This window comes from Neophocaena asiaeorientalis, unplaced genomic scaffold (assembly GCF_003031525.2).
Source record: "Neophocaena asiaeorientalis asiaeorientalis breed wild unplaced genomic scaffold, Neophocaena_asiaeorientalis_V1.1 scaffold280, whole genome shotgun sequence".
NCBI classification, from domain to species: Eukaryota; Metazoa; Chordata; class Mammalia; order Artiodactyla; family Phocoenidae; genus Neophocaena; species Neophocaena asiaeorientalis.
This window is the reverse complement of record NW_020185321.1, coordinates 1,739,587-1,760,900: the sequence shown is the minus strand read 5'-3', so window position 1 is coordinate 1,760,900 and position 21,314 is coordinate 1,739,587. Positions and strand designations below refer to the sequence as shown.

The window sequence follows — 21,314 nt, the reverse complement described above, 5'->3', positions numbered from 1 at the left end:
GGGCAATGGGAGGTCACTGAGGGTGTTCCACGGGTGGGGGTGGGGCGTTACCCACCCGCTGAATGGTAAGGATCCGGTGGCTTCTGTCTGGAGAACAGAGGGAAGGGGCTGGGGCTGGAGTCAGGGGTTCCTTGAGGAGGGGTGAGAGATGCTGGGGTCGGAGGGAACAGAGGCTGGAAATAAGCATCTTGCTGCTGGATGTGACCTCCAATCATTCTCTTTCCAAAGCAGGGAGCAAGTGTCTGTTGCTCACCTACTATGTGCAGGATTTTAAGAGTACAGTGGGCCCTTGGCCTTGGAGAATCCAGACAGGAAAAGGAGAAAGTTACGCAGAAAGTTACATAGCAGCAGGGATCAAAATAACCGTCCACAGTAGTGAAGCCTCCCAAGGCCTGATTACCTGTGCGCGATTACCTGTCAGGTCCAAGCCGGGGACAGGGCCTGCCATCGGCTCCCTGACAGGAGGGACCCCTGATGGCCACCTCGGTGGGGCTGGCTTCTCACCCAGTGCCCCCCCCAGCCCCCTGTTGACCTCTCACTGCCCACCCAGTCCCCCTCGCCTCCTGGCCTGATCTGGGGCATCACCTGTCCCAGTGAGGACGTTCTTCCTCCTCTCCGGCTGGGGACTTTGCTGGTTAGTGCAGAGCAGAAGGGACAAAGGAGTGACTTAACGGCTGCGTGCCTGTCAGGAGCAGCGCGTGGAGGGGATGAGCCAGAGCAAGTGGGCTTTGCCTCACTACCCTTTCCTCAGAAAAGCCACGAAACAGAGAAGTAGAGGAGGAGGGCCTTACAGATCAGGCCACATTGCCCTGTCACTTACCCATGGGGAAATGGAGGCCGAGAGAAAGAAAAGGATATCCTGGCAGGCGTGGAATGCGATCAGAATTAGTGGAATGAATGAACCTTTCCATCCCTTCATCCCCTCTGCCATCTCTCTGGGCCCGTTTCAGCTTTCTCACCACTATTTGAAGTTCAGTCATCAAGAGTGGATGTGATATTCTCGGAGGAGTGCAATTATTGCAAAACATAGCAGAAGGATTCGTGCTTTGCCCTCCAAGTACTTCTCACTGTTGGGTCTGGAAAGCAAATGGCTGTTTTAGGAGGTGGTGAGGTCCCTGTCAGGGCAGTGTGCAAGGGTGCTTGTAAGGAGCCTCAGAAACCATGACAAGGGTGGTGTGGGGGGTGATGCCACGTCTCCCAGGATCCAGGGCCTCTTGGCCCTGAAGCTTTTTAATTTTCCTCAGAGTAGGATTTGGTTCCCACCAGGGGGGTTGGCCTTACTTTTCTTTCAATATTAATTTCCTCCTCAGTCATCAGACTGATGACATTCTGATACTGCTGTGCGATTTCCAAGGCATATTGGGGCTCGCTGGGGGCCAGCTCAGGGTGGGAGCCGGCCAGGCTGATGATGGTGCGTGTGTGTGCTATGGGGGGCGCTCCAGACAGCCTGCTGTGCTCCCCACACCGTGCCGCGGCTTCCACGGGGGCCACGCTGCCCCTGGGTGGGAGGTGGACCGGCAGAGCCACCAACATTCCCTTAGCTGGTGGCCTTCATGCCACATTGCGCTCGTTCGTGTCCACCGTTAGCTCTGGCTTCTTTTGCCTGCCTGGTGTGTCTCTCCTGTCGTGGCCAGATGGGGCCATTTCTGGATTCCTGCCCCTCCTGGACTGAATTCCATGGGAGCCGTGATGGGTGTGGTTCACGCTGCGGACCGTGGCTCCCAGGGCCATTTCCGGGAGAGAAGGGGCCTCTGGGATCTACCCTATTCACACGGGGCTGGGCAGGGACACAGGCCATTGTGGTTTTCCCCTTCCTTAAAGACGCAGCGTTCCAAATGAGGCCCCTTGGATGCAAACGTTATACCTACTCGCACCCAGTGCATTTCTGCGGACAGTCAGACCCACATCGCCCTGCTCTAGCTCCTCTGCGAGAGTAATGCAGATCTGCCTGGATGCTCTGACTTGGTTCTGCTGGGTGTCCCCTGGCCAGGGTGGTCGGCTGACCGGGTTTGCCCAGGACTGAGAGGATCCCCGGGCTGTGGAACTTTCGGTGCTGAAACCAGGAGAGTTCCAGGCAAACTGCGATTCTTGGTCACTTTGCCCCCAGCTCCCCTCCCTGCAGACCTGCCAGCCCTGTTGTGGGGTTTGAGTGTGCTGAAGCCGAGGATGGTGTGCAGAGGGGGAGATACCTTCTTTCCTTTTTATTTTCCTCTTCCTTTCCCAACAGGAGCATTCATTTTCCCCCTTGTGACCAGCACCGTAGTCCGCTATCCACTGTGGCCCTGGCCCTAGGAAAAGAGCTTGTTTGCCATGTCAGCTCCAAGTGCATGGCCTTGAACTGAAGGTTCACCACAGCTGACCGGAGCAGGGCACTTTCTTCTGGTCATTTGGGAAGAACATTCCACAGCTCCAGCCCAAAACTCTTGTTTCACTGTTTGCATATAAGCAGAAGCATCCCTGCCTCTACAGCTGATCCGAATGTGTGTACCTGGGACACTCTTCCCATCCAAATTCAAATCACCTCGGTGTTGGGATGTCGGCAGTTTCAGCTTAGAAATCTTGGTGCTCAAAGGGGTCTTAGGAAAGAAGAAAATCGCACATGACCTGGAAGGAAGAGCCAGGGGAAATATCTGTGTGGCTTCCTGGGACTCTTCTTTGAGTCATTTCACTGTTTTGTTTTTGTTTTTTTTTTTCTGGTGTGAAATTGATTTGGGGCCCCAATCTCTAAAGTTATGGGAGTGAATTCCACAAACAAAGTTTCCTTTTCTTTCCTAGGAACTTTTAATCAGCCATGCAGTTAGCACTGTGCCATTCCAGCTGCCTCACACACTCAGCCACTGGCCTTTAGAAGCAAACAGGTATTGAGGAGCTGACAAGAAATTACTTTTCATTCCTTTTCTGGCTTAACATTTTCACTCACCACAGGGCTGGCCATGCCTAATTTTCACGAGATCAACCCAACTTGGTTTACAGTGTCAGGCAAGCTCCAGTAAGGAAAAACCAAAGTCACTGAACACAAAAGAATGAAAAAATATATATATATCACTCAGTTCCATGAATGCAAGTGTTCTCCTGGCTTTGCATCTCTGGAGTGCGTCTTCCAGAACCCACGGCTGCTCAGCCCTGCTCAGAGCACCTCCACCTGCTCGGAAGTACAGGCTGGATTTACATCCCCAGTTACATTGCTTCCAGAAAGACAGGATCCCTGTTGGATGCCCATGAAGCTTATGCTGAGTAAATATTGACAAAGTAGTCTAAAGAGCAAACACTTTGACATTTGTAAGGTCCACTGGAAGGTCTTGTATATATTTATACAGCAGGAATGAGCACCGCATACCAATTTGCCTGAACTTGTTCTGACATAATTCTGCATGGATAGTGTGTGTGCCGGTTGCTGAGAACGGCTGAGTGTACACATGGGGGACACAGCCAGGGCTGGGTGGTGGCGGGTCAGAGTCTTCCTTCCCATCTAGAACAAACCAACACCTGTCCAAGCTTCTATAAGGAAACTTACTTTAAGCTTCGATAAGACCTACTTTTTCAGAAGGAAGAAAGCCACAAAACCTTGTTTTTAATTTACTGCAATTGATGTACTTTCTTTTTACTTTGTAAAAATTGTAGTGATGTTTTTGTGCTTTATATTTATTAAAGATTGAGCCTCAAAAATGTAATGAGTAAAAAATGCTTGCTTAATTTAAATTGTGAATCTGTCTGTTAAGAAATGCATTAGGGGTAGGAGAAGCATAAGACATATTAATTGACAGACAGGAACTGCTGTCTCTGAGGTTGATACAAGTAATTTATTACTTTAGAAATGAATGCCACCTCCAGAATGTGCTTCATTAATTTCAAATTTAGTTTTAATTTCAAGCTGTTGCCCCTTGAGAAGAAAAAGGTGGCAAATTATGTTTGAAGAGCAGATTTTTTTTTTTTTTTGCTCCAAAGAAACACCACATTTTAACTATTTAATTTTACAAATAAATGTGCCTGTCTGCTTTGCTGCGTTTTCCCGAGAGCCGAGAAAATGTTCTAGGTAAGATCAACACTTACTAATGCTTTTCTTTCTTTCTTTCTCTCCTTCTCCCTGTGTCCCTTCTTTCTGTCCTACTTGTCCCACCTGTTATCACGGCAGCCTATGTTTCAGATGAGTTAAAGGCTGCCGCCCTGGTAGACGAAGATATAGACCCAGAGGAGAGCCTGGCAGATGGGGAGCCCTCGGCTAAGTACATGTGCCCAGAAAAGGAGCTCAGCAAGACCTGCCCCAGCTACCAGAACTCCCCAGCGGCTGAGTTTTCCAGCCACGAGATGGACAGTGAGTCCCACATCAGTGAGACTAGTGACCGGATGGCCGACTTTGAAAGTGGCTCCATCAAGAACGAAGAGGAGACCAAGGAGGTGGCGGTCCCACCGGAAGACTCGACCGTGTCGGACAGCCTGGAGCAGATGAAGGCCGTGTACAACAACTTCCTCTCCAACTCGTACTGGTCCAGCCTCACCCTCAACCTGCACCAGCCGTCCTCGGAGAAGAACAACGGGAGCTGCAGCAGCAGCAGCAGCAGCAGCAGCAGCTGCGGCAGCGGGAGCTTCGACTGGCACCAGAGCGCCATGGCCAAGACCCTGCAGCAGGTGTCACAGAGCCGCCTGCTGCCCGAGCCCAGCCTGTTCAGCACCGTGCAGCTGTACCGGCAGAGCAGCAAGCTCTACGGCTCCATCTTCACGGGGGCCAGCAAGTTCCGCTGCAAGGACTGCAGCGCCGCCTACGACACCCTGGTGGAGCTGACGGTGCACATGAACGAGACGGGGCACTACCGTGACGACAACCACGAGACTGACAACAACAACCCCAAGCGCTGGTCCAAGCCCCGCAAACGCTCGCTGCTGGAAATGGAAGGGAAGGAGGACGCCCAGAAGGTGTTGAAGTGCATGTACTGCGGCCACTCGTTCGAGTCCCTCCAGGACTTGAGTGTCCACATGATCAAAACGAAACACTACCAAAAAGTGCCTCTGAAGGAACCTGTCACTCCCGTCGCAGCCAAAATCATCCCTGCCACTCGCAAGAAGGCCTCGCTGGAGCTGGAGCTCCCCAGCTCCCCGGACTCCACCGGCGGCACCCCCAAAGCTGCCATGGCGGACACGAACGACGTGCTTCAGAAGAACTCCAACCCATACATCACGCCAAATAACCGCTACGGCCACCAGAACGGGGCCAGCTACGCCTGGCACTTCGAGGCCCGCAAGTCCCAGATCCTCAAGTGCATGGAGTGTGGCAGCTCACATGACACGCTGCAGGAGCTCACGGCCCACATGATGGTGACCGGCCACTTCATCAAGGTCACCAGCTCGGCCATGAAGAAGGGGAAGCCCATCGTGGAGACGCCTGTCACGCCCAGCATCACCACCCTGCTGGATGAGAAGGTGCAATCCGTGCCCCTGGCCGCCACCACCTTCACGTCCCCCTCCAACACGCCCGCCAGCGTCTCCCCGAAACTGAACGTGGAGGTCAAGAAGGAGGCCGACAAGGAGAAAGCGGTCACCGACGAGAAGCCTAAGGAAAAGGAGAAGGCCTGTGAGGAGGAGAAGTACGACATCTCTTCCAAGTACCACTACTTGACTGAGAACGACTTAGAAGAGAGTCCCAAGGGGGGGCTCGATATCCTCAAGTCCCTAGAAAACACAGTGACGTCTGCCATCAATAAGGCCCAGAACGGCACCCCCAGCTGGGGGGGCTACCCCAGCATCCACGCCGCCTACCAGCTCCCCAACATGATGAAGCTGTCTCTGGGCTCCGCGGGGAAGAGCGCAGCCCTGAAGCCCGTGTTTGGCAACAGTGACATCGTGTCCCCCACGAAGAACCAGACCCTGATCTCTCCGCCCAGCAGCCAGACCTCCCCCATGCCCAAGACAAACTTTCACGCCATGGAGGAGCTGGTGAAAAAGGTCACCGAGAAAGTTGCCAAAGTTGAGGAGAAAATGAAGGAGCCCGAGGGCAAGCTTTCTCCGCCCAAGCGGGCCACCCCGTCCCCGTGCAGCAGCGACATCAGCGAGCCCATCAGGATGGAGGCGTCCAGCGACGGGGGCTTCAAAAGCCAGGAGGACAGCCCCAGCCCCCAGCGGGACGGCTGCAAGGAAGGGAGCCCCCCAGCAGAGCCGGTGGAGAACGGCAAGGACCTGGTGAAGCCCCTGAGCAGCGGCCTGAGCAGCAGCACGGCCATCATCACCGACCACCCGCCAGAGCAGCCCTTCGTTAACCCTCTGAGCGCCCTCCAGTCGGTCATGAACATCCACCTGGGCAAGGCTGCCAAGCCCTCCCTGCCTGCCCTCGACCCCATGAGCATGCTCTTCAAGATGAGCAACAGCCTGGCCGAGAAGGCAGCGGTGGCCACCCCCCCACCCCTGCAGTCCAAGAAAGTGGACCACCTCGACCGCTATTTCTACCACGTCAGCAACGACCAACCCATAGACTTGACAAAAGGGAAGAGTGACAAAGGCTGCCCTTTGGGTTCAGTGCTTTTGTCACCCACGTCCACATCCCCAGCAACCTCCTCATCCACGGTGACAACGGCAAAGACGTCCGCCGTCGTATCGTTCATGTCCAACTCGCCGCTCCGCGAGAACGCCTTGTCAGATATATCTGATATGCTGAAGAACTTGACAGAGAGCCACACGTCAAAGTCCTCCACCCCTTCCAGCATCTCCGAGAAGTCTGACATTGACGGGGCCACCCTGGAGGAGGCCGAGGAGGTGACGCCTGCGCAAAAGAGGAAGGGCCGCCAATCAAACTGGAACCCCCAGCACCTGCTGATCCTCCAGGCCCAGTTTGCCGCCAGCCTCCGGCAGACCTCAGAGGGCAAGTACATCATGTCGGACCTGAGCCCCCAGGAGCGCATGCACATCTCAAGGTTCACCGGGCTCTCCATGACCACCATCAGCCACTGGCTGGCCAACGTGAAGTACCAGCTGCGAAGGACAGGTGGAACAAAGTTCCTCAAAAACTTGGACACTGGCCACCCCGTGTTCTTTTGTAATGACTGCGCGTCACAAATCAGGACTCCCTCCACGTACATCAGCCATCTCGAGTCACACCTGGGCTTCCGGCTACGGGATTTGTCCAAACTGTCCACCGAACAGATTAACAATCAGATAGCACAAACCAAGTCACCGTCGGAAAAATTGGTGACGTCCTCCCCCGAGGAGGACCTGGGGACCTCCTACCAGTGCAAACTTTGCAATCGGACCTTTGCGAGCAAGCATGCGGTTAAACTTCACCTCAGCAAAACACACGGGAAATCCCCAGAGGACCACCTTCTGTATGTTTCCGAGTTAGAGAAGCAGTAGCGTTTGCTTTTGATGAAAGCGACTGTGATTTGCTTTGAGGGAAACTGTTGCAGGCACCTTAAGGCCCCTCTGTCTTGTTCTAGGCACATGTTCTTATTTTAACTGCAGAGAATCACTCTGGGCTGGACTGTTTTGTATAACTGTACAGTGTTTAATAGAGGTGCATACTCAGCTGTTGTCACTGGTAAAATATGAAGGTTAAAACGCAGTGGTTAAGTGTTTGGAACTTTGTGTAAATGGGATTTAGTTGTGAGCATCCCCCGATGCTTCAAGCTGCATGCATTAACAGACAGTTTAATTAAGCATTTATGACGAAACCGGCCCCATTTTTCCACGCGGCCGAGTGTGCTGGCATTTTTCACCCTTTCATCTTTAGCCCTCTGAGTACTTTGAAGCACTTTTGCATTAATTTGGTTAAAAAATAAAATAAAAGAATAATAATGTATGAAGCTCTGTTTTTTAAACTCCTTACCAGCTTAGTTATAATTAATAATATGAACCTCCATTTATGCAGGTCTGCAGGGGTATAACACGCCTTGAAATTTAAAAGAATATTATTTTCACATTGAAACATAGATGTATATATTGTATAGATTTCAGACTCTCTTATGAAAAATGTGATTGTGGGTAAATGACCTTTTTTCCTGCATTTATAGCAACAGTGTTTTATGTACCTGCTATGCTCTGGGCATAAGCCATGCCTATGTATAGTGTATATTTCTTTTTCTTTTTTTTTTTTTTAAGGTCTATGGGTTTTGTTTTTTTACATGCAAACATTGTAAATTATACAGAAGATACCACAGATAACATTTATAAAGTATACAGAAACATTATCTGAAAGCAAAGTATGATTGTTTGTTTTGCTATACAGTACATCTATATTGATAGAGGTTCACGTTTAAATTATACATATTTATTAGCATCGTATTATCATTTGTTTTGAGCAGTCTGAATAAACGAGGCCAGGAAATCCATCCACGGCAGGCATCATAACTATTTTGCACATGAATTTTAAAGGTATTTATTAGAAATCAAAAAAAAAAAAAAAAAAAAACCGCCAAAAAAAAACCCAGGGCCAAAGGGGGAAAGTCTTTTTCAAAAGAAAAAAAAAAAAAAAAAAAAAAAAAACCGCTCAAAATAAACTCAGTGCTCAAAGGGGTAAGTCTATTTCAAAAGGAAAAAAAAAAAGAACAAAAAAAGAGAGAGAGAGAACTTGTACTGTATTTCCTAAACATTGATAAAGCCTTTAAAATGTTTGTACTGTAATACTTTGCTTAAAAGTCACGAGGCATTCTGTGATACAACCTCTTTTACTTATTTATAAGCCCTCTTGGTTGCTATTCCATATTGTAGGATGCCTTTTTTATTTCAATTGGTAACTTTCTGTTTTGTTCTTCCTAATTATTCTCCCAAGATCCCACACTGCAGCTTTATCTTTAGGCTTATGAAAGGTAACCCGTGGTTACCGGCTCTCCAAGTGATTCTGTTCTTCTCCATTTTTGGCAGTTAATTTGCAGAAGTAACTGACAGCTGACACCATATGAGAACCTATGTATAAAATATTGGCATGTAAACAGCACAGACACTCTGTGACCTGTTTTGTTGTTGACAATGAACCACCATTATGTGACTCTTCATATAACCCTCTTTTCTACGGCAGCATTAAAATTGTCTTTTTGCTATAATTTTGTGTTGCGTTCACAATTATGTCTGAAATGTGCTACGACTAACGAGCACATTAAAATTAAATTGTATGCGATCTGTTTATGACTGCGTTGGTTGCTGTGTCTGCCAGGTGCTGGCAGTCGGAAACCGCCCGTAAATCAGGGGAGTTTTAGTGAACCTTGGGTTTGGAGAGCAGCAAACATTCACTTAGAGGCGGCGTGGACAGAATTTTCCCCAAGAATAAAAATGGAAAAGAAAGGAAGATGTTCCCGTGAGGTTAGAGTCTCGCTGGGAAGGCGATGCTATCAAACATCGGTAGTGGAGCTTCGGTCACACCTGGTGACCCACGTCGGGGCCGGAGGTTGGTCTCCCATCTGCATTAGAGAAGTCGAAGCCAGGGCCCAGAGCCCTGCTCGAGGGAGATGGGAAGAAAGGTGTTTGGAAGACTCAGTGCAGGGCGGCTCCTTCCTGTTGATTCGGGATTTTCAAGGAGCCGAAAACAGAGCCCAGCTGGGCAGGTGGACCCTGGGGTCCACGCTGTCTCTCTTGTGCTAAAGCAAGCTCAGATAACGAGGGGTAGGGGGGCGGGGAGCCTGAACCCATCCACAGGAGGGGTGGGGAGAGCATTTATATGATAATCACAAGCTTTTATTAACCCTGGCAAATTATGCCAACAGAACGCTGGGAACGTATCATGTAAAATTGTAAAATACCTTTATTACTATATTCAGACTACTCTTGCAGTTCTGTGGAATCGTAGCTCCTAACCTAGAATTATACAAATGAGAGACGTATTACATCCATGTAATATATAAAACACCTCCACGTTAAAAAAATACACGCTTTTATTAAAAATTTAAATTAAGCCCTTTCAGAGATGTTCGGCAACACGCCTACATTTTTTTCTGTTCATTCCCACCCCTTTGTGTCAAGATGAGGCCAAAATTTCTGTCTGCTCTACTTTCTCTCGGCAATCCATCTCTCTCCGGGTTTTTAGAGAGAACCTCACTAGAGTTTAAAACGGGTTTTTGGCAAGTAGGGAGGTGTGTGCTGGCTCTGCTCTCGCCTTGTAATGCAGGCACACTGTTGGGCTATGCCCTCGGGCGGTGCAGACGGGTCTTTCCCTTCCGGGTCACGGGCCTTGTCCCCTTCCCCATCTCTTCCAGGGTGGCCTCAGAAGTCCCTCCAAGAGCAGTTCTTCTCCCTGTCCGCCCTTACCTGGAAGGAGGCCTGGGACACCATACGTTTCCCTGGGGGGCCGGCTCCCCTTGGAAACGGCTCAGGGGACAGAGACACCCTCCCTCCCGTGCCTTCCCCATCTCCACATCCTGGAGCCCAGATTTCCACTCTTGAATTTTTCACAGGTTAAATATAGCATTGGTTTATTAGAATCCAAAGTCCTGCATCTAACAGATTAAACTGACAACACTTCCATCACCACCAGGGCCCATGTGGCTTGAAGGGAGATGGGATTTGTGCAAGTGATGCTGGAAACCCCGCCCCCCGCCCTTACAGTTTGGGAGAAGAAGCTGATGCCCTGCCCGTCTTCTCCTCACCCCACCCCCAGGGTTAGCTTTAGGACTTCAGTTTGGGTATAGAAGTGAGGATTTATCGCCAAGGCAGGTAGCAGATTCTGTGACTCATTTGGTCCCCAGGGGCTCATAGCCAAGAAAGGACTGCTCATGTTAATGGGGCCCAGAAATTAATTTTACCTTTAGAGGAAACATAGTTACTCAGCAGTGGAGGACCTGAGTCATGACTGCAAACCTAACCTGGCATGACGGCAATCTCCCAACCACGCATCGTGGCAGGAGGCGGGGCTGGCTAGGGCCTCACCCCACTTGGAAATGCAGGGCCGTTTACTCTCAAGGTCATCAAACCCTCTCCTGGCTCGAGAGTGGGCCACTGTCCAAAAGAGCCTTCCATTCACGGCCCAGAATGTCCCTGATTTTCCTGAGATCAGTTGGGAAGATCTAAAGTTGTATTCCAAGGCCGATGCAGCTGTGCACTAGTTCGCCTACCGTTGATGTTAATAGAGAATGTGAGTGCAGGAAGGAATGGGTCATCCAAGTCAGGTCTTTAAACGAGTCCAGGGAGGAGGAGGGATGGTGCCAAGTGAGGGAGGTTTTAATCACAGGTGTGTAGGTGACCCCGACCTCACCCCACCCAAGCCCAGGCTTGTTGCAGTCCTACTGTATATCTTCCAGCCATCACATTTACGCAGTATCTTAAAATAACATTTGTGATAAATGTGCCATTTAACTAATTTATGGTGCTATGATGTGCTCAGGGCTACATGCAAGATGAAAATCTTAAATGGAGCTTGAACAGCTCACTTCACAACAAGAAATCAATATGCCACATCTTAGCTATTCGCTGCCGTCAACATTTAGCAAAAAATATCAGTGATGTATCTTTAAGTTTGAGGCAGCAAGAATTCTATAATTAACCAAAATCTTACACAGTTAAAGAGGGTGGGTTATGATGAAGACCCAGATCTCCCTGGCATCTTCGTTCTATTTTCATTCTGCAAAAAGGAAAAAAAAAATATTGATAACCACCAAAGAGCTGCTTCTCTGCCGGGTGCTAAGGAGAGCTTAGGTGGCAGTGGTTAGCCCAAGAAGGCCTCCCCAGCAGAGCTCAGGGCTGTGGTCTCTGCAGATCTGGAAGGATTCCTTCTCTCAAAATCAGACCACTCCAGCTCGGTGGACTTCACTGCCCCCAACCCCTGGCCCACCTATTGTTTCACAGACCTGGTGACTGACTACAGAGAAAAAAGGCCCTCGTACCTGCCAAGCTCTGGGAAGAGCTACACTCCATCTTGAGAGCAGAACCCTGAAGTTAGAAGCCTGAAGGTAGTTGAAGGACATGAGCTGATGGGAAACGAGGCTCCATGGAACAAATCCTGTGTTGAAACTATTGTCTCCCGAGATTTCTAAGTCATCTAATAGAAAAGAAGAAAAAAAAAAAATCAAATGATTTTATTTTTTCAAATTCGTCTGTGCAGCTCTTTTGAAATTAGAAAATTGCGATCGCATTTTATTCTGTTGACTATTTAGCACAAAAATAACCCACTTGGTACTATAGGAAGCGATCATAAGAATGAAAACACACAAACCCCAACACCACTCTTTAATAATAAATACTTTAAAATAATAGCTAGTATCCTTTTAGCTAATGGAGAAATTACCATTTTTGCTCTGCCAGATAGTTATTCTTTTGGTAAGAGAAACACTAACCTTTTTTCTCCCTAGGGATTTATTAGTAAGCACGTGTAATCTTTGGCAAAAGGAAACCTAAAAATGCATTTCCCCGGGGACCCGGTGCCAGTCGATGCCTTTCAGCCCGCGGCTGACCTCAGAGATGCAGACAAGGTACTCGTGCTTGTGTTCCCACACGATTCCAGGGTATGCTGGCCTTTGCAAAATATGCTATAGTTAGCTTCAGAAACCATCTCACTCCTTTGGGGGAAGCCTCAGTTCTGTGTCTTAGCATAAAGCTTCCAAGAGGAAAAGCTCGTCCTGACAAACCCCACCTTCCCGTGTGTGCAATGTGGCAGCCTTGTCACTGCCGAGGCCTGGACTCCTGGTGTTCGTGCAGAAAGCAGGGAGCAAACAGGGTTTCGCTTCCAGGGAGGTGCGCGCTCTCCACACAGCCATCGAGATTCCCCCAAGCCAAACGGAGATACTGTTGGACGCACAGGCACCGTGTTTTGATCTCCAAGGATTTGACAGCAGGCTACCCCTAGGAAGATTGTAAAGGCAAGCAAACCTGGTATCGGGTGGGCTTCTGATGGTTCCAAAGGCATCCCAAAGCACTGCCGATTTGGGACCGTGTTCCCTGCTCAGCCAAAACAATGGATTTGCCAAATTGTTGTTCAGTGGCCTGACAGTCCCGGGCAGCCTGCTGGTGACTTCGGCCATAGCTTTGGACATCGGGAGTGACTTAAAGTTAGTGGCTTCTTGAGGCTCAGCATTCAGGGGTCAGTGCACTACCCCCGGTCCAAAGAGCCAGGTGTTTTCAAAATTAAATTCTAATGATAAAAGATCAGAGGAACAGCTTTTCTACCACCTTTGTATAATGTCATGTACTAATATATTCTTAATAAATCATTCCTGATGATAATGACGATCAGCAAGGTGACCTCTTTCCAGAGATTAACATCCACAATTAGCTCCTCAGGAATTAGAATACACCGTTATTTACTGTCTAACCCGAGCGGTCAAATATAGTAGCCATCAGCCACATGTGATTATTCACATTTAACTGAAATAAAATGAAAAGTTTCATTCCTCAGTCACACCAGCCATACTTGAAATGCTCAGTAGCCACATGTGGCCAGTGGTTACTCTTTTGGACAGCACAGCCATGGAACATTCTCGTCATCACAGGACGTTCAGCTGGACATGCCATTTTTAAAGAGCTTTTTCCTAATTAAGAGCTCATGCCTTAATGATGAAAGTGTGTTTTCAGTCCATGGGTATTTCTTAGAATCCTTATTTTCCCAATATGGGCTCAGGCAGCATTCTCACGTGCTCGTATCTCTGATCAAAGGCAAGGACGCACATAATTAACCTTGAGCATAAAATTATAAACAGAAGTGCAGGCATCAGTGTATGAAGTTGGTGATCATTCCCCCTGCTGTGAATATTATCTGGGCTGCAAACTCCAAAGCTCGGAGTGCTGATGGATGTGGCCGTGACCTTGCTTTGCCCTTAGCTGGCGGTGAATCAGGCAGTCCGTTGCTGCTCTCTTTGCCCGGGTGGACTTGAAGCCTTCCCTGGGACTGGGAGACTCAGATGTGGCTCTGAGACTGGCATGGCTCTTAGCTCCCACACGTGAGGCCTGAGTGTCCCATGCCCACCCAGGCCTGCAGACCACACCAGGCCTCTGTCTCCTCCACCGTAGCCCCAGGCAGCAGCAAGGGGTGGGGGTAGGGCCCCATCCTGCTCTCTCTTTAAAAATCACAATATATAAATAGGACTTGGGAAATGACTTTTTACATTTGGAGGGTTAAGTTTGAAAAATTGTTGCATTTCAACATTTCACTTCCATTATTTTTTTTTTTCCCACAGCAGGATTCCAGGACACATTTACGACTGTCATAATTGTGAGTTAGAGATCTCCCAGGCCAAGTGAAATGAAATTACGAGAAACTGAAATCTGTTTTAATTGGAGCGTTTATGGAAAAAAGGAGTCAGGGTGGCTGCTTTTTCCTTTACGTGACTCTCCGGTTCACGGCCATACCTGTGTCCGGAAACTAGGGCTGGGGAAACTTGGGCCAAGACAGAGCGAGGAGGAAAGGAGAGAGAATGAGGTAGGTGTGTCAGGAAGGAGTCATTTTCTTAGCTTAAAAAAAAAAAAAAAAAAAAAAAAAAATGGAGGTATAGTCGCCGGAGTTCCGCCTCAGTGACCATGAAACCGAGTCGGCAAAAGCTGAAGGACCCGGCTCCTGAAAGCCTCATCAGGGCTTGTCATCGCTCTAATGAATATCATTTAAATTGCTTTGTATATTGGTGGAGTTTGGATGTCGATTTAATTTGTGCATGTGTTTGAGTTCTTCTGCTTGGCTAGGCTAACAGAGAAGCAGCCGCTTAATGAAAGCTGAGTTGGTGACAGTGTGATGCGCTCCAACCCAGTCAAATGGGTTTGAAGAGCTGCAGTGACAGGCCTCAGAAAGAAGCAGCTCTGGCTGGGGGACCAGAAAGTTTCCTGCAGCGCAGGGACCTTCCAGGCGGCGTGGCCAGCTTGCGTGGTCGTGCTAAGTTCACGCGTGCAGTCTCTTCACGGCTTGACCCATCCTCAGCCCAGTGGACTCCAGCTCCAGGCACAAGGGACTGTGCCTGGCGAATTGGGGTCCTGGGGAGTCTCCCCCCTCCCCCGTGGTTAAACAGCACGTTGATGGAACTGCTGGGATGGGCAATGGTGAGGGGAGACGCAGAACCGACTTCCCAAGCAAGGGAGGTGGCCCGAGGCCCCCAGCTGAGATGGTAAGAGGGCATTCTCATGCTGGGACACCCACAAAAGCAAAGGCCTTCTCCCACCCCGAGGTGCCATCCCATCTGCGTGTGCAGAAGCTCAGCTCTCTCAGGACGGTCACGTGCCCATTTTCTTCTTGCCTCTCCCCAGCCAGGCTGGGATTCCTACAGGGCTCATCTGTAGATGAGACCCAGCGGGGCGCCGTGGCCCGGCCCGCCCTGGCCCACAGTTGCTCTTAGGAAGGTCAGCCAGGCGTCTGTTTGCAGAAGTATTAGAAGCACAGGCTGAGTGCAAACCCATTCGTCTGCTGAGCCTACACTAAATCCCCTACCTCCAAAAGGGCCGTGGTTCTGGAAGGAGTTTGACACTTGGCCCTGGTGTTTCACTCAGAGACTGAGCCTTGGGTCTCGTGTGAGGCTCATGGGCTCCCCGACACCGCAGATTCCCCTGGGAGTAGTGAGCCGGGGGTGGGTCCGGGACCTGAGGGGCAGGGCAGGGTGGGGGCAAGGGAGCATATAAAAGGAACCCCCTTTCCTGCCTTCTCTGTGGTCCTCAAGGTCCGACCACTGAACTTCACACTGTTTTCCCCAACTCTGCATTACAGCTTTCTCAAATACTGTCAATATTCACGTTATCAACAAGGTAGCATAGAATCTGGAAAAATCACGAAGTAGAGTGTGTTTGGTGTACGGGCTACTTCCTCTGCTGGCTAGATCCCCTCCACCCACGCCCCTGCACGACTCTGTTTCGGGGGTAGAGAGGTAGGCGAAGGGGGTGGTGAGAATTTCTCAAGGCTGGAAAAGAGATGGGCCCATTCTCCTAAATTGAACTGAAGGCCAGAGAGGTGAGGTGTCCACCTGGTGGACAGTCAGCCCCTCTCTTTCCGCCACCAAGAGCCAAGGAGGCAGGATGGAATGGGGCAGGGGAAGGGAGCGCTGAGAAGAAGATGGCGCGCCTTGGGCGTGGGCCTGGTGAAGGCTCTGAGAGCAGATGCAAGGCTGGGGCCAGACACCCAGAGGAAGATAGCTACAGGGAGACTTTGACACTATGGCCCATTTGGCAGCAGGGCTTGCCTTTCCTAAACATGGGGACCCATGGTTCGTCTTGAGAGAAGTTCTGAGGAGCTTCTGTGTGCCCAAGACATGGGGCGGGGGCCCTGGCGAGGTCTCCTGGGACCCCGTACAAGTCCCATCTCAGGGGGCTGGACCATGAGACCAGAGTGCAGCCACGCCTACCCTGTGCCTGCACCCAGAAGGAAGAAATAACGCCTAAGGCCCACCCTGAGCTGTCCTGGCCTTTAATGAGTTTGGAGTCAAGCTGGAGAAAGGAGGCAAAGCAATTGTGACAAGTAAATGACAACGCCCAATTAAGAATGCGATTGGGCAGAAAACAGAGTGAGATTACAAGGCTCTGGTCCCGGAAACTCAAAGTGCACTGGCTGGGAGCCGATCTTTGAACTAGCTGGGCCTGGCTGGACCGTGAGGGATGGATAAGATCTGAGCTTACAGGGAGGGGAGGGCCTCTCCTTGTAAGAAACCACAGGAAAGCTAGTTGCTCAGCTGCCTTCTGGCTGTGCCTTGAGATGGCGGGACCCATGGCAGAACCTCTTGCATCCTGAGAAGCACCTCTGAATCCTCAGAAATGAAATATTGCTACGACCATTGCAGTGATAGATGTTTTTTTATTCTATTCCACCTGGAGGCCTTTCTGGGATTTTCTACTGTAGCTTCTTGACCATTTAGGGCTTCTGGCCCCTTTCTCAAAAGCCCGTACACTTCCTTAATGCCAGGGGCCGTGGACCCTCCAAGGTCCACCACTCACAGGCCTTGGATGTGGGTCTCAGTTGGCACACACTACTTCCAACTGCCTTCCAGAACTTGTGCTTCATGGGGTGCCCGTTCATTTCCAGCTTGGGGGTTCAGGGATGCTTGTCGAGATGCTGTCAGCAGGGATTGCCTCCAGATCTTAAGCAAAGAAAGGACATTTGGCTCACATAGCTGAAATCTGGGCATAGTGGCTTCGGCGACCTTGAGGGGAAAAGCTCTCCGTCACAACAGTGGGAACCCAGGACTGGGTCATTCCTGGACCAACAGCTGTGATTCTGATCAGCAGTGGGTCACAGTCTCACCTCAACCAGTTTTCAGGCCCGAATCACCAGGACTCTTTCTGCCCCAACATCAGGTTCAAGCTGTACACTTAGGGTTCAAGTTTGGGCTGCAGATGGCCCTGCTTATGGGTTGGAAGGTGTTCCTCTGTGCATCTTGAGTGATGTCTGGCCTCAGCTTTGCCAGTGTGGTGATAAGCCTCAGATTCCTCAAGGGCTGGCTCCTCCTAATAAAGGATCTCAGTTTTCCATGGAGCAGAAGGATAAGCCTGATGAGAAACCAAGCTATGGGGTTCCCGTGGGCCCTCAGGAGCAGGCTCTCCTGATGGGGGATAGGTCTTCATCCTGGGGCCAGAATTGTACCAAGGTGGATGTCACTGACCTCAGGAACCTCCTGGCCACTCTCTCCTTAAGGTACAGCTGGAGGCCCACCACCCTCACAAAGGCCACCTGTCTTTTTTGTTGACACTGCCTCGACCCTGAGATGGCTGCAGACCAGAATTTACTAGGAAGAGGAGCCTTCATCCATTGGCCTCTCTGGCACCTGAACTAACAGTGATTGCGTACCTGGCACAGGTGGCAAAATGTAGCCTGTGGATTGAATGTGACCTGCAGATTGTTTGGTTTGGACCACACTTTAAAAAAACACTTTAACTCATTGCCAAATCTTGAAAATTGGGAGATTTCGTATCCACTTCTGGCATCTCTAGATGCCACATTCGTAGGTGACAGCAGGGGGCTGCCCGTCTTCGGGCGGGCATGGGCTCCCGTGTTGGCCCCATCCCTACGACTCCCTATCTGTCTTGTAGGTGAGGCTCCTTCAGAAGTGGAGCCTGAGATGAGGATTTGGTGCGGTCCTCCCTTTGACAGGTGACCCCAAAAAGTACAGACAGAAGTGGGGGGATAGGGGAGACAGACAGAGAAAGGAAGCCAACTGCAGATGCATTAAGAAGCATGTTGCCACTGGGGGCAATGGGGGCTCCATCCCACTGGGGACCTCTGTAGGACTATGCAGGAAAATCTCCAAGGGGTCCCCTCTGGAGGTCGGGCAGTTGGGGATCCAGAACTCCCATCCATTTCTGGCTGAGCACTGCCCCCTGTGCGTGGAAGAAGATGATCCTGGGGCCTTAGAGACCCAGGTGCTTGCAGTAGGAAGCCTTTAGCAGGTTCAATAACGGTGCAGGTGAAGGGACATGAGGGAACACGGCAGCACCTGCCATCCGGCTGCATTAAACCACCCACGTTTGCGTCTCATCCCTGCACTCCTGCAGGCATTTATTCAGGGCGGGCTCTTTGGTCCAGTGAGAGAGCTCCCGGCAACGGGGAGTGACTTGGCCAAGGTAACACTCCACGTCAGCCACAGAGCTGAGACTAGCACTCGGGTATCCCCCTTCCCCTCTGTGTTTCTACCACCCTGTGCATCTTATTCTGGGGAGACTACAGCCCTGGATGCCTCATTCATCCATTTTCTTTTATTTCCTTATTTAATTATTTATTTATGCGTTAATTACCCATCTAGTTCCAGAGGTAACGTAGGGCTTCTGTCTAGCTCATTAATTGTTGCATTTCTGGCTAGAAACAGTGAGATTGGTTGAGAGGGGTGGGAAGTACAGTGAGTAGGGGGACCCACAGGAACTGTGAAGCACAGAAACCCGGCATTTGGCTGTAGAGCCCCACTTCCATCCATCTCCTGGCCCTGCACAAAAGGACAGAATGCAGGAAACAGCTCCATTCGAGATGTCCCTCCCATAGGAAGTCCCGTCCTTGGCACAGGGCACAGCTGGCCCCGACTGCTATGGTGAGCCCACCCCTCCCCCGCACCACGGCCCCCAGCCGGGGAGGGAGGGCTCAGACAGAGCACCTGCCTTCATGCTTTTCTGGGTTCCTCCTGCTCGCTGCTGGGGACGGCGGTGGGCAGGGGGTAGCGAGCTTATAAATGCCAGGAGGGGAGGGCTTCTGTCACAGCTCCATGCAACTTTGCAAAGCTTCAGACATCCCTCATCTCGGCCTCAGCCTCAGCCCCACCCCTGCCATTTCTTTGTGCGGGCGCAGATGTGTCTTCCTCTGTGGAAATGCCCTGTCATCAAGTTAGCATCAGAACCCACACAGGTTACAATAGAATCAAGGTGGGTACAACTGCCATGAGAATTTGGAGGTGAGTTTCCAGTGCCTATGCCCTCAGAGCTGATGGGGGGGGGGCGCTGAGCTGCGCCTGGGGTGCAGGGGCTGCAATTCTAAGATCCTGGCAGGAATGGCCTCACGTCACCCTCAGTGGTGCCATCTGTCCTGCCCATTTCTGCTCGCCCAAGACGTCCATGCCAATGCTGCAATCAGTTAGTCCAGAGGAATGGACAAAGGGGGTTACAGGAAATTAATTTCATTTGGGTTTCCTCTCCTGAGCCTGGCAGCCAGCTCTTCCAACACCCACGTGTCCGCAGCCCGACTGCTCTGTCCATCAGCTCTTGTCCAAGTTAACTATTCACTTTATGTATTTTAATTTGGGCAGAATATTTATTTGGCTTAAATTTCCTTTTCAGGGGTTGGAATGTGCCTTCCACACACAGGCAGAGATGATCTGCTTGAATTTCGTCAGAAGGAGTTTAGTTTACAAAGATAGTAACTGAGCTATTAAAACCAACAACCCCTTTTAAAGCAAACAGACCATTAAAATATAGGAACAGTTTATGGCATAAATAAAATGGAGGATATAGATTATTTAAAGATCAGATTTTCAAGAAACAGGGATAAAAAAATTTTAAATAATTTCTCCGTGATTTTTTTTTTTTTTACAAAGTGAACTTCAAAATGCAAATGCAAATTTACAAAAAAGCACAGAAAGACATTAAAAATCCATCTTACTAGTAAAGACATAGGAAAAAGGCTTGACTTTTCCTTCTAGATCTGTATACGAATTCTAAGGGGCGGGGTTGGGGGAACTACTTGAATTCATAAATGACAGAATTTACCCAGCTTATGAAGCCACACTGTGGGAGAAGAAGTGACATTTGCTTCTAGATCATTCTCTGGAGCCAACTGACAGCTACAGTAGTTTCATCCGTGAGTCCGATCCATTGTCTTCCCTCGGCACAGAAGTGCTCTACCGCGGAGGTAGATTTCCACTGCTCTGCATATTTTAAGGGTTATTTGGCAACACGAGTAAAGCTAAAAGTAGCCTCTTAATCTAATTAATTGACATTTCTGAATCTTGCTTTCACAACAACACATGGTTTCATGTTCTGGGTTTTAGCACTTGTCAAGCTTTTTTGGAGAATGTTTTGGTCAGAATGACAAGATAATTTGTGACTGAGGCTCCAAGCTAGAGAAGTGTTTAAGGCTATAATGATTTATTATCATCACAGAATAACAAAATTTACAAAGTGTTTCATCAGAATTTTTGAAATAAGTTTGCCACCATAGGAGAAGCATCGGGCTGGGGCTGGGCTGGCTTCGGAGACAGGGAGGGTCCAGACTGCATATACAAACTCAGCCGTGACTGATTCCTTAAAATTTCTCTATTAAATTTATCTCTGCACGTTCCTTGAGAGAGAAACCCCAGAGCACTTTAGGAGGACAAGAGGTGATAGAACAGAGAGAAAAATCAGACTTCTTCCCCTTTTTGTAAGCAGGAAACCCAAGTCCCCAACTCCATGCCTAACATATATGTGGCTACAGTCAAAGATGAATTTCTACATTTTGGCAACGGTCAGAGTGAAAGTAGTCACACTATCTATAGAAACTTTGAGATGGAGAACACTTGGAGTATGCTACTGAAAATGCAAGAAACACATTTTTGAAAGGATGAAATAATATCACTGAGTGACAGTAAATTAACATGCTGACATTTGCAGACTTTCAGAGCATTGCCATAAAAAGAAGTAATACAACATGACTAATTTGGACTTCTTCTTTCTTCCTTCCTAGGGAGAGACAGCCCTGCCCCTCCGAGGCCACCCTGCAGGCTTTGTCTACCAGGCACTTCCTCCTCTTTCCCAGGAAGCATGTGTGACTCTAACACTCCCCTGCGCTCCCACGTTGCCTCTTGGAGACTCCGGGGAGAATGCAGTGTTGACTTCTGCGATTGGAAGATGCTCTCCCGAATGGCAGAAGAGTGTTCCTTGGCTGGCAGAGGGCACACACTCCGGCCACTGCGTGATAACTGCCCAGATCTCCTGGCTGTAGGGTGCCAGGGCCAGGAGAGTCCTCCAACAGCCTTGAGCACCACTGCACAGAT

The 21,314-nt window shown here is 49.8% G+C and overlaps 1 protein-coding gene across 1 annotated transcript; it reads left to right on the top strand.

The window, feature by feature from the left end:
• The first annotated feature begins 4,291 nt into the window (after window positions 1-4,291).
• Window positions 4,292-7,776, top strand: TSHZ3 (teashirt zinc finger homeobox 3). Its single transcript, XM_024734051.1, has 2 exons — window positions 4,292-6,504; window positions 6,568-7,776. Exons 1-2 carry the CDS (start codon window positions 4,306-4,308, stop codon window positions 7,333-7,335), a joined length of 2,967 nt encoding a protein of 988 aa, XP_024589819.1. The 5' UTR covers window positions 4,292-4,305; the 3' UTR covers window positions 7,336-7,776.
• Window positions 7,777-21,314: the final 13,538 nt, after the last annotated feature.